Source organism: Haematobia irritans, chromosome 4 (assembly GCF_050003625.1).
Source record: "Haematobia irritans isolate KBUSLIRL chromosome 4, ASM5000362v1, whole genome shotgun sequence".
NCBI lineage: Eukaryota > Metazoa > Arthropoda > Insecta > Diptera > Muscidae > Haematobia > Haematobia irritans.
The window spans coordinates 210,354,933-210,368,923 of NC_134400.1; the positions used below are offsets into that span (position 1 = coordinate 210,354,933).

At 34.8% G+C, this 13,991-nt stretch overlaps 2 protein-coding genes across 2 annotated transcripts; one reads left to right on the forward strand and one right to left on the reverse strand.

The window, feature by feature from the left end:
• The first annotated feature begins 1,580 nt into the window (after positions 1-1,580).
• Ccz1 (vacuolar fusion protein CCZ1) lies at positions 1,581-10,093 on the forward strand. The gene is made up of 7 exons (XM_075308194.1): positions 1,581-1,671; positions 7,088-7,191; positions 7,315-7,412; positions 7,489-7,520; positions 7,583-7,863; positions 9,130-9,305; positions 9,374-10,093. The coding sequence occupies exons 2-7, from the start codon at positions 7,105-7,107 to the stop codon at positions 10,068-10,070; spliced, it is 1,371 nt and encodes a 456-aa protein (XP_075164309.1). The 5' UTR covers positions 1,581-1,671; positions 7,088-7,104; the 3' UTR covers positions 10,071-10,093.
• On the reverse strand, positions 10,029-10,700 carry Lamtor4 (Late endosomal/lysosomal adaptor, MAPK and MTOR activator 4). The gene is given in 2 exon segments (XM_075308195.1): positions 10,029-10,453; positions 10,508-10,700. Coding segments are annotated over 2 exon segments (546 nt in total). The 5' UTR covers positions 10,642-10,700; the 3' UTR covers positions 10,029-10,041.
• Positions 10,701-13,991: the final 3,291 nt, after the last annotated feature.

Here is a 13,991-nt window from a genome sequence, read left to right on the forward strand (position 1 = left end):
ACCGGCCTTTACTTTTAAATCTAGTAAATATAATTTTACTTCAAATTTGTAGTTTTTTGAATTTTTTGTCAAAATTTGATTTTCAAATTTAACTACAGTTTACTCAGTAGTACTACAAATTTTCCGGAAAACCCTATTTTTAGAAATAGAATTATGATTTTTAAATTCTATGATTTCATAGAATTCGGTCAAAATTTTAGGAAAGAACGAATTTTTTTCTGGTTGTATCTTAAAAGATACAGTGCGCATGTAAGGGTTAAATGTCAATAAGATTAGTTTACGCTTACACCGTAAGTAACCTGCCAACATTTTTTGAATTTGATGGCACTTCTGAGAATCCCTGCAACGTCGAAAATAGTCGAACACACGAAAACAATTTTCCGATTCAATGAAAAAATTAAATAAAATGCCTTCAATCACGCAAATAATAGTATCAATTACAGTTTTAGTTGGACGAAAATAAATATTTAATTAAAAAATTCATTGATGAAAACGCCACAAATCGGTGAGCAATTTTCCTGTAGAATGGAGAACAGTCGATAACGCTGTTGAGCCAGAAATCTTGCGTTTATCACAAGGTTTCTCCCAGAAGTTGGATAGAAACGGTATGAAATGATAGGAATTTCTTCTTAGAATTTCTCACTGATCCGTTTGTTACACATCGAAATATCGATTTCCGACTATATAAAGTATATATATATATATATATATATATATATATATATATATATATATATATATATATATATATATATATATATATATATATATATATATATATATATATATATATATATATATATATATATATATATATATATATATATATATATATATATATATATATATATATATATATATATATATATATATATATTATATATATATATATATACTTTATATACTTTATATACATATATACTTTATATATATATACTTTATATAGTCGGAAATCGATATTTCGATGTGTAACAAACGGAATGACAAACTTATTAATCCCCCTGTCACCATTCTATGATGGTGGATATATTGATTGTATCAATTCTTTTATTAAAAATTAAAAAAAAAATCAATCATTATTATACACTCCACCACAGGAGCGAAATATTAGTCTAAGACCCCACAAAGAATATATATTGTGGTGAAATTCTGAGTCGATCTAGCTTTTTGCGAAGAATTCCAAAAGAGTCATTCACATCTTTTGTCATTTTTTACGTGAAATAAAATCAGGCTTTTGTAGGCCAGCAATATATGCGACTAAGGAAGACTGTGGCATACGTGATTTTGTGGTCCAGGCCTATTATTTCTCCTGGCCATTTTATTACGATCTCCGGGTTGGCCATATATTAAAGATTACAAAATTTATTGCATAAACCTATATGGACACTCTAGATTTGTGAAGAAATTTTGGTGCTAAAAAACGAAAAAATTAATTTGTTTTAGATAGGTTTTGAATTATTTCCTATACTAAAATAAAACACTCCTATTATTACCGTTAAAACAACCTTCGTTGATTTTACTCAGCTGACTTTAACCAAATATAAAATCGCTCTTCTTATGGAGGGAATATATGGCAACACCATCATTGCGAGGCAGCTGATGTTTGTTTTTGGAAATTAGTGACAATTGGTATTGTAAGCATGCAAATGATTTCCTCGGTTGGCTTAATTTAATTATATTAGAATTCTTTTCGTGAGCGTCGTTCGTCAAGCAAGGTTGTGTTTTTTCAAGGCTGAGCTTCACGGAACTTGATCACTGCGGTTTTTCGAAATCAAGAAGATTGTGAAATTCTATCTATTTGGTTTCTCTTTTCTTTTTGATTTGGAAAAGAAAAATTGTTACCTATTATTGGCAAGGTGTATTTGCTGATTTTTGTTTATAGGCGGTAAAAATGCCGAATGGGACTGAGGCAAATGTCCCGCCAATTCCACCACCACCGGACATTGGGCGAAGATGCAGATCTAGAAGCCGGAATAAACTAGGAGGAAGAGAGGAAAGTCTGGACAAGCAAGGCACTAAGGTACCGAGATTAGAGGGTCGCCGTGATGTTAAAACATCTGGAGGTTCTCAGGTGAACCAATCGACCATGCTAACTAATTCTAGCCGTGTTTATGAATATGATGCAACAAGCGAAGGCCCCTTTTTAACGTTTTTAGAAACTTTTACGTCTGGCAACGAAAGAAAGCCGATTAACACCATGGCTGCGGCTAGATTCCTCAAAACGTTAAATATACCCAATATTCTGGAAATTGTTAAAGTTGGGTATGGAAGAGTGAAAGTTGTCTTCAAAGATGGTGCTTCGGCAAATAACTTCGTGAAGGATGCCCGTTTAAGTGAAGGTGGATATCAGGCCAGAATATTGGCTCACTTCGTGTCTATAGTAGGAGTTATTTATAATGTACCGGAAGAAATTTCCACAGAGGAGCTAAAAGAGGATTTAAAAACCAATGAGACAACGATTTTGGATATTATTCGAATGACTAGAAAAGAAAGAGGAGAGACCATAAATACAAGGAGAGTGAAGGTCATCTTCAAGGGGCGCAAATTGCCAGAGGTTATTGACTATAGTGGTGCAAAATTGAGGGTACACCATTTTATCCCCTTTGGTCAATGCTATCGGTGTTTCCGATTTAACCATTTTGCAGATCACTGCAAATCACCTGCTAATTGTCGTATTTGCTTCCAACGCCACGAAGTGGTTGACCCGAATAATTGCAGTAACCCGATCACATGCTCTAACTGTGGACTGGCGCACCCTTCCAATAGCCGCGACTGCCCTGCAAGGGAAAAGGCTTTTAGAATTAAAAAAATCATGGTCGTTGAGAATCTATCCATCCGAGAGGCAAGATCTAAATATTCTGCCATTTTTTCGAATAGGTTTGATATTTTGGATCAAAATCTTGATGTGGCTTTTCCCCCCATTCGGCACAAGCCGAACTTTAAGCCTTTCGCTAATAACAGCAATGTGAGCAACAATCTTGATGCAGCAAAAGATCTTCATAAACAATTTTCGTTTGCGCGAGTCGCCAAACTGAATATAAATAAGGAACGAGAGGAGGCTAACGCAAGAAGGACACAAAAAGAGCACCAGGCTGCTTTACAAGAAGGTGAGACGTATAAAGCTCCAAACGGTGTAGGTATTATTGCAGCGGAGAATTTGAAGACATCTGGTTTTGAGAGAGCTATAAATGAATTAGCTAAGAAATTAAATAATTACATTGTTGTGGGTGCAAATGGCTCCGGAGGAGACCATTTGAACTTCATTCAAGATCTTCATCAAGATATGAATCGCTTTTTTGCTACGCAAGACGTCGAGTTGATAAAAGCTGGGGGGGCCACTAGCCTCTCAGTGTAATTTTGTTTTTTTCATTGTATTATTATTGTTAAAGAAAAGATGAGAATTTTACAACTGAATATTCAGAGCCTGAGAAAGAGAGAGAACAAAGATGTCTTGGAATTATTTCTTGAGACTAACAAGATAGACATAGCACTACTGTCTGAAACATGGTTGACTGATAATTCGACTACAAGCATTTGTAATTTTAATTATGTTTATAAGAACAGGAGTGATGGATATGGAGGTGTAGGCATCTACATTAGAAGAGATATATCATTTTCAATTTTGGACAAATTTCCTGTTGGGGAAGTGGTTGGTATTCGTACTCATAATTTGAGGAAAAATGTCTGTGTTGTTTCGGCTTACATACCACCTAATACCTCAAACGGTGCTTTTAAGGCGATTATTTCCAGTTTCATTGACTCTGTTGAGAACATGTCCCTTCCGATGATTTTTGGCGGTGATTTGAATGCCAAATCGCATCTTTGGGGGTCTCCAGTTTCTGATACGAGAGGTGACATTCTTGCAGATTTGATGTATGGTTCTTCTTTTTGCTGTCTCAACACTGGTGACTACACTTTTTCTGTTCGTGATGGCCAATTCTCTTTTCTTGATGTTACGTTCTGCAGAAACTTTGTTCGAAATCCGAGTTGGTCTGTTCGGAAGGCAAAACTGACTAACAGTAATCATTTTCCCATTGTAATTGAAATCTGTGATATTGATCCGGCACCAAGGGGTTTCTACAAAGTGTGCCATCGCCGTGTATTAGACGGTGTTAGTCGTTTGAGTGTGGGCACCTCATATGAGGAATTCAGTTCCAAAATGGATTCTATAATTCAAAATTGTTCGGAATACATAGATTCTAGGAACAAATATAAACCCAAACCATGGTGGGACCCCGAGGCCTCAAGATTATTTCGAAGGCGCAATGCTCTTAGATTGAAATATCACCGATACAGAACTTATGAGAACTGTCAAGATTGGATTATGGCTGACAATGAATTGAAGAACTATATTGGAACTTTAAAGAAATCGAATTTTCAAGCCTTCCTCTCTGAAGTCTCTTCGGCTTGCTCTCCGAGGGAGGTTTGGGATAAAGTGAAGAACGTGCGGAAATTTGGTAAGGAAAAAAATATAAACAACATCTGGAATGAGGAACAGAAAGAGTGTTTTATCAATATGGTCACAGAATCTGCTCCCATTAACATCCCGCCGCCGCTCTCAACTGATTTTAAAAATAGAGACCCATTACCTCAATTCGGAGTATGTGATTTTGAATCGTTCATTAGATCAAGAAATCCCGGATCTGCAGCTGGTGCTGATAAGATAACTTATGAAATGATTATTAATTTAAAGGACTCAGACAGAATTGCGTTTTTCGAAATCCTGAAGAAGCTTTTCGAGGACGGTATTTTTCCTAATTCCTGGAGGAGAATTCTTTTAACGCCGGTCCCAAAGAGGAACAAAGATGCCACCATGATCGTAAACTTTAGACCGATATCGCTTCTGAGTGTACATGTCAAATTAATAGAAGGTGTGCTGAAAAATCTGATTAATGAACATATCAGATCATTTAACCTGCTCCCTGAACGCTCTTATGCCTTTAGACCTCATCATTCGACAGCCATGTGCATAAACGACCTTGTGAATTTTGTGGCCGACCTGAAGTCGAGGTCAATGCATGTAATGGGTATGTGTGTTGATGTGGAGAAAGCGTATGATTGCACAGATATAGAGGTTCTGAAGGATGTCATGGAAATTTTGGGCTTTAACAGTCACATTACTTGGTGGATCTATGAATTTTTTAGAGAAAGGATATTAATTTGCGGGACAAAGTCGAAAGAGACATTTGGTGGACTAGCTCAAGGGAGTGGGCTGAGTCCAATTCTTTTTAACTTATACACCATTTCACTTCATCATGTCAATTCGAGTCAATGTCGTTTATTTCAATATGCAGATGACTTTGTTTTGATCTGTTATGACAAGGATTTTAACAGTACCAAGACATTGCTTCAGTCTAAAATTATTGACTTTAAGGCAAGATGTAATGAAAAGAGTCTTAATTTCAACATGGCCAAGACAAGTGTGGTTCACTTTAACAGAAGACAACGAGATTTGAACATATGCGTTGAAAACACACTCCTGAATCAAGTACAGGAAATGAAATACCTAGGTGTGGTGATCTCGACAAATGGTTCGTCGAACGAACATGTGGACTTTACGATCAGGGAGATTGAAAAGAAATGCCGCTTCATGAATATTATCAATGGGTGTCGTTTTGGAGTGCATCCGATTAAGGCATTACTTTTTTATAAAGCATTTGTGAGGTCGAAAGCTGAATATGGAGCCTCGGCTCTTTCAAATATGTCTCAAGTTGCTTCTGGCAGAATTAAAAGTTGCCTTAATAATGTCCTGAGAAAGGCCCTGGGTCTCATACGCACAACACCTGTTTCAGTCATATATCATATGGCTGGTGAATTGCCTCCTGACAAGAGATTTGAATTGGCAACGGCAAAGGAACTAATAAAAGTTTTTGCGTTGAACCTTCCGGCAAAGGAGATAATGGCTGTTCGGGATCGTCCATTGAATTCTAGTTACTACAGAATCTATCATCAATTCCAGCATATTTTTGAAGACGTCGCACAGATCTCTGAATCAATCATTAAGCCAAGTAATATAAAGTTTGATGAGGACTTTTTCAAAGGAGCTGTCAAAAATAAGGCTGAAGCTAGCGTTGAACTGGTTAGGAGTCTGAGGTTGGAGAAGGAGGCGGATCTACAAGATAGAAAGTTTGATTTAATCTTCACGGATGGCTCAGTGCATGCTGAATATACGGGGGCTGCTTTCTACCACCAGGCTTCTGGTTTGGTTCAGGCCTTCTGTGTCACCAAAAGACTGTCTTCTATGTCGGCGGAGCTTGTTGCGTTATATAAAGCTCTTGAATTTGCTACAAACAACGGGCTGACAAATATTGCATTTTTAACGGATAGTCTAGCTGGAGTTCAAGCGCTTAAAAACAACGGAGGACTTAATTTTTTGGCACATCAATTTCTGGCTCTTGCAAATGAACACTGTGGAAGCATCGAAATACATTTCATTCCCGGGCACATGGGAATACCTCACAATGAGAAAGTGGATGAAGCAGCGAAAAAGGCATTTGAAGAGGGATGGCGTTTAGATTTGAAATGGCCCTTAGGTGATGCTATTCGTACAATAGAGGAAAAATTGTGGTTGAAATGGTCAACGGAATATATACAAGAGGCGTCAGTACGAAATTCCTGTTACTTCAGAATCTTTCCGACGGTGCGGAAGAAGCCGTGGTTCGGTAATGTGGCAGTGAATACTCTTCAGTGTAAAGCAATTAATAGAATACTGAGTGACAATGCATTCTGCAATTCTACACTTTATAAGGTGCGAGTAGCTGATTCTCCAGAGTGTGAGTCATGTGGTGGGGTGGAGACCCCATCCCATGTGATTTTTGAATGCCCTAGATTTTTCTTGGAAAGAACGCACTTCACCGAATTGGATGGTATATTTGATATTGAACAATTTGTTGACAAATTTGGTATAGAAGGTTTGAGCATTTTAGCGGATTTCTTGGAGAAGACTGGTCCATGCATTTAGTTTCATCACAGCATTGCGATGTCTATTAGTGTTGGCTTTGTGATTCCGGGCCAAATAAGTCTTCCAATAAGGGTGTTTTTTTTCATCGGCATTGGGAGCAACTTAAAAGGAAAAAAAAAAAAAAAAAATTATATTAGAATAAAATGCATAATTTACAAAGGAGAAAAATTGATGTCAACATTAGAAGCTTTTACATTTTCAATTCGACCTACGGACTCAAGGAAGGACAGGTAAGCGGGATTGTGAATATCAATAAATGACGCCCATTTTGGGAAAAGCCTGTAGCGAGGAGAACATTTAAATTTCAAATATTTAGTGTACAAGGAACCTATAAAATCTCTTTTAATCATTAGGAAAAGGATAAAATCCTTTTTTATCATCCAAAGGATATTGAATTGAATACAAAAATATCAGATATTGGATTGAGCCAAGCGTTTACATCATTTACCGAGTAAGAAGAAAGTTGTGAATAAAAATAAAAGTTTTGGGATTTAATTAGTCATAGTATTATAATTCTCTATCCACAGCACGTTTACAAATGAACCAGGTGGCTGTGAAGGTGAGTTGCTACCATTGAATACCTTTGAAAAATATTCACATTTTCAATATATCCCATTACAGTAATACACACCGAAAAAACTGTTCAGCTTTTGTATCAAGCAGAGCCAAATTTTTGGCTTGTCTTAGTTCTAAATGTGCCTAAAGAAATGTTGGCCAAAGATGGTGTTGATTATGCCGAATACCATCCCTATGAATTACATGATGATCTTTACCGTAAAGTGGTTATTATGGCCTATGAGCGCTTTCGCTTGGAATATGGAACATTCCAAATGATTTTAGATGATAACCAGGAAAATGCTCGTGAAACATTGGTAGAAAAACTAGAGGGATTTTTCGATGAGGTTTGTATTTTCATCACTTGCATAATATTATGGGTAGATCGGGATAGACCAAAACTGGATGTTTGATTGTTCTAAAATTGTGGAACACAATGAAACTTCTCACCGGACCAAAAATTAATTACTGAAATCATAGCTTTATCAGTAACATCCTGGCAACAAGATATTCGGACATGGTTCAAACTGTATAAAGCCAAACGGAGAATTGTCTATGTATATACCCTTCTATCCGAACGTCCGTTCACGTAACCTTGTAATTAAGATTTCCAGAATTTGTAAATTTATGTGAGCACCATTTCTATATTTCATTTCATATGGGGGCAGTCGATATGGGGCAATCGTCATTGGCTATATTCGCCTAAATAGGAAGAACATATCTTTGGAAGCCATATCTAAATCTGAATCGATTTGGACAAAATTCAATACAAGTTTTCAATTCTACACCCCGTGCATAATTTTAAAGAAATTGGGATGAGATGTGCCCTATGTGGTCATATTAGTCAAAATCGGACGAATTATATTTGGGAGTTATTCTAAATCTGAACCATACATACCGATCCTGACGCAATTCAAATCAGTGTGAATCCCTGGATTCTGGGGCGATTCTTAACCGATTTCTTCCAAAATCAATAGAGACGATTCCGACCCAAAAAATTTACTTTTGCAAATTTGCGTCGGCGGAGGTCAAACTGAGACTTTTTTTTTACAAAAATGTGTTTACACACGTTCGGACATAGCAATTTCAACTCTGGTGGCGGCAATAAGCATTATTGCCAAAGGCAACATGTGTCTATCTATATACACTCTTTTTTATTGCTTAAAACATACTCCCAAACCCCAAAGTATTACTTGGGATAACTACCGAAAATTAAAACGAAATCAATCTCAAAACTTGACATATGTAAAAATACCAATTTTTACTAAATTTTGTATAGGACAACATTTTCAAGTATTGGTATATATAGTCAACTTCTTAATTCTAATGACAATGGCTCATGATTATGAAGCACATAAAAATGTGCATGTGTCTATCTCCTCTCTTTTTTTATTACTTAAAACATACAAACTGGGATAACTACAGAAAATTAAAAAGAAATAAATCTCAAAACTTGACAGATGTCAAAATACCAATTTTTACTAAATTTTGTATAGGACAACATTTTCAAGTATTGGTATATATAGTCAACTTCTTAATTCTAATGACAATGGCTCATGATTGTAAGCCACATACAAATGCAATGACGCTCAATAACTTTTCTCTCATTTCAGTATATATCTTCCCTTAAGCTGCCAATCGATGATATTTTTGAATTTATGCGTACCCTACAATACCTACCATTGGATAAGATTTTATTTTTACGAGTTCACAACTTCATGGAATCCCTGAAATCAACATATCCAATCATAATCGACTCACTTATGCTTTATAAAGATACCGTAGTAACGTAAGATAAAAGCAAAATAATAATTCACCCACTTAATTTTAACATGTACTACCCTGGTATATTTGCAGTTGTGGACGTTTCCATTCCTCACAGCTATATACGCTTCATCAATACATTGTGCAATGTCTGAGGACTCGCAATGGGGAAGAGTCTACACGAGACCTTGTGCACAATGTCTACAAAGTATATATGAATTGCAAGGACATAGTGGAATCCTATCGAATGGTTTTATATCCATCAACCAGTGTCACTTTGTGTCTTTTCTTTAAACATGAATGCAACGATGTAACCCAACAATATCTAGAAGATATTGGTAGTGCTCTGAGTACGCAACTTTATGTCTTGACACGAGACATCGAAGATTATCTAAGTAAACAAAACAATATTAAGAATCCACTCTTTGGCAATACGGACAGCGAATATGGCACAATTAAATATCTGTTTGTTAACGATCAAAGTCTCAAAATGATTACAAATTTCGATACAGAACCCCAGCGTAATGCTAACATGTCGCAAAATGTTCTCAATGTTATAGCTGATCTGTTTACTTTGCCCGAAGATCAAGACCCTACCGCTTGTATACCCAATCAAGAGGAAATTATGATTAAGTCAACGGATGATTTCTGGGTGGTTAAGAGACGTGGTAATTGGCGTCAACGTTATGTTATTGTTTTCAGTACAAAACCCACTCTGCTCGATATGACTAAGGAAGCTGAACGCATATTTGATCAAGATATTAAAGATGGTGTATTCTCTGACAAATAAACAAAATTATTAAATAAATAAAAGGCGTTTTCCAGTTGAACCTTCGGGAACGGTGGTCCTTAGTAGATTGTTGTGAGGGGAGGCAAGCACTGTCCCTGGGACTGCGCTGGCGAAAGCTATGGGCGCAGAAAACGCAACAGACAGTGCTTGAGCTATCTCAAGTTAATACCGCCGTTGAACTCATATTGCCATCGGCTCCATCAACGTACACATTCGCACCATTGTTGGATGTAGCATGGCTTCGACTAGTAGCAGCGCCACTTACATTGCGCAATTTTACAATGTATATTCGTCTATTGGACAAGCAAATATTATAAGAATGATCTTCATAGACAATAGAAATTCTCTCACAGCTACTTTTGGGCATGAAGCTCTCATCGACACTGTAAAACATGGAAATTCAATATCTAAAATTTTGGTGTCTATGGATAGCATACCTTTCGGTTAAATTGATAAGGTCTAGCAATATGTTGGCACTTCTCTCGTCATTCTCCAACTCGCCACCTGATTCCAAAACAGCTCCATCTTCTTTTAATACCAAAAATCCAATCTGATTATTGAATTTATCCATTTTTCCAATAATAATGAAAGACGTACTGAGCGAACAAAGACGTAAATAAAGTATGAAAATCAGCTGTGTGGATATCGATAACAGGCAGAGTAGATTCGATAACAACAATAGAATTGTTTTTCTTCAAAGAGCACCTTTAACATAAATGAGTACAATTAAATTATACTTCATTCTCAGTACACTTCCGAAATCCAATTTAACTAGACTTCAACTGTCATTTGCCTTATAAAAGAGGGATTTCAAATCCACTTTTAGTAGATTTCGAGCCCAATGTGAGTAAGGTATTAGAGGTGAGTTCGAATTTAAGGTGGGTACTATGTTCGGTTTTCGAATTGAAAATCACTTTATTTTCGCGATTCCATTCCATTTATGATTTATCGGGCAATATATATGTATTAGAAAAATTGATTCATTTTTGTTTGTTTGTCAGTTTTCGACATAGCAGCACGGTTGCGACAATTGGTAGGATTCTACCAAAAATGGTAGATTTTTCACTGTATGGTAGATTGGTAGAATTCTTGATGTTTTGTTAGATTTTGCAAAAAAGACCTCTCCAACTAAAGGTGTGTACTATGTTCGGTTTTCGAGTTGAAAATCACTTTATTTTCGCGATTACTTTTCCTGAAATAATCAAAATTATAAATGAAAACAGACAAATTCCTGTAAAGTCTTGCCGAAATCTAGAGAAACAAGAAATTGCACATCAATTGAGTTAATTTATCTGCTTTATATTGAACTGTTTTAATAAAGTAACCACGAAAATTTCAACGCGAAAAGCGAACATAGTACTTACCTTAAGACGTATTTCACATATTTATATAGAAATAAAATTTTGAGAAAATTTTCTATAGAAATAAAATTTTGACACAATTTTCTATAGAAATAAAATTTTAAGAAATTTTTTTTAGAAATAAAATTATGAGAAAATTTTGTATAGAAATAAAATTATGAGAAAGTTTTCTATAGAAATAAAATTTTTAGAAAATTTTCTATAGAAGTAAAATTTTGAAAAAATAGAAATAAAATTTTGAAAAGATTTTTTATAGAAATACAATTTTGACAAAATTTTCTAAAAATAAAAATTGTATTTGCATTTTTTATAGAAATAAAATTATGAGAAAATTTTCTATACAAATAACATTTTTAGAAAATTTTCTATAGAAATAAAACTTTGAAAAAATTGTATAGAAATAAAATTTTGAGAAAATTTTTTATAGAAATAAAATTTTGAGAAAATGTTGAATAGAAATAAAATTTTGAAAAGATTTTTTATAGAAATGAAATTTTGAGAAAATTTTCTAAAGAAATAAAATTTTGAGAAAATTGTCTAAAGAAACAAAATTCCTGCAAGCATTTCAAAGTTTCATTTCATCCTCATCGCTACCACAGACTCGTAAGTGACACTACAACAATCGCCAGCTGTGATGGGGGAAGCGTATCAGCAACTGCAAAATGTACATGAAGGTATTTTACCATCACTATTGTTACAAAAGCCATTTTATCCCAATAAACACAGGATGGGCGTTTTTCAAATGCAACAACTTTTCAGTTTGAGGGTAAATATAATTTTCAACATAAATTCAACTTGACTTGAAATCATTAGCGTAGCTAGACAATTTTCCTAGGGGGGGCTATAGCCCCCCTAGCTAAAACTTTATAGACTGAACTTATAGGTTCAATTATTGTTTTACTTCAGTTTTTTCATATTTTAATGCGTAATTTTTGTTTTCTTTTTTCAAATAGTTTAAAAAAGAGTAAGAATAAATAAAATGGTAAGAATTATTCAAATTTTGCCACAAAAATGCTAAATCCATTATAGAAAAATCGATAATTTGTGAAAATATTCAAACAAGCTTTAGAATGCATTAAAAATCATAAAAAATATAAAAATATTATAAATTAATGTTTCTTGAAGCTCGAGGTCTTTATAAATATTTATATAATTCTAACAAATGTTCGACCAAAAATCAAATAAAAAAACGAATAAATAAAAATTATTTATTTGGGAAAATATCACACAACGATATGGATCACACCGTAAGAAGTGATGCAAATTTATTGCAACGGCTGCTGAAACGGTGGACATTCGTTCTATGACGAGTTCCTATTACATACATCGCTTCTCCGCCAATTTTGCACCACTTCCGGACCCAAAACGAACATTTTCACTTCTTTTTTGACGACGCTTTTTTGCAGCATTATTAAGATATTAATTTATGAAAGAATAGTTTTAATACCAATTACTATTTTTTAATTAAGATGACTAAACCAGACTAAACAATATAATAAAGGAGCTTTACAACCTGTTGATGTATGTCGAATGAGCTCTGTGGATCGACTAAAATGGAAACAAACAGCTGAATTTATAACCAAAAAAACAGCTGTTTCTATGCATTTCAGTCGATCGATTGAACTCGGATGAAGCGGATTACATGTTGCAGCGTCTATCAGTCAGTGTTTTTATTCTCAATAGAGGCAGCGTGTCTGTAAAATGTCTGAAAAACAATCACTTTATTCCGTTTGGAAAGTCAACAATTGTCCACCAATATACCTTTAAAAATTTTAAGCGAAATAACTATGTTTTCAGCACTTCGTTCAGATTCTTCCCAAAATCAGACATTCCGTCCGGAATAACTGATAGTCTGTAAAGCGCATGACGACTGAGAATTCCCACCACGTCGAAAGCAATCGTATACGACATCGAAATCTCGTCGGAAAAGCGCCATCACTATTGAGAAGTTGTACCACGCCAAGTTACTACAAAAAAAAAAGTATTGCATGAGTGCAATTATTACCCTGCCAGCATTTCAAACTTCCATTTCATCCTCATCGCTACCACAGACTCGTATGTGACACTGCAACAATCGCCAACTGTGATAGTATTTTGCATCACTATACGCATGAAAGTATTTTGCCATCACTATTGTTACAGAGCCACTTTATATTTTGTGAAACACCAAGCACAACCAGCTTCTTATAATTTATTTAAATAAAAACGATAATGAAGTGCTGAAAACATAGTTATTTCGCTTAAATTTGTGAAAGGTATATTGGTGAACAATTTTTGACTTTCCAAATGGAATAAAGTTATAGTTTTTCAAATATTTTTCCAGACACGCTGCCTCCATTGGGAATAAAAGCACTGGCTGATAGACGCTACAACATGTAACTTGCAACTTGTAATTCAACATCAATCTTTTATTAATGCATAAATATATGTTAAATGTGATGTGATAGTCCTATAAATGTTACATTTATGAGAATTTATAAATGTTTAATAAAATTAATAAACATCTAAACAATCTCGTTTTACTTGACCACAATGATTCTTTTACAACTATCTTAAAATG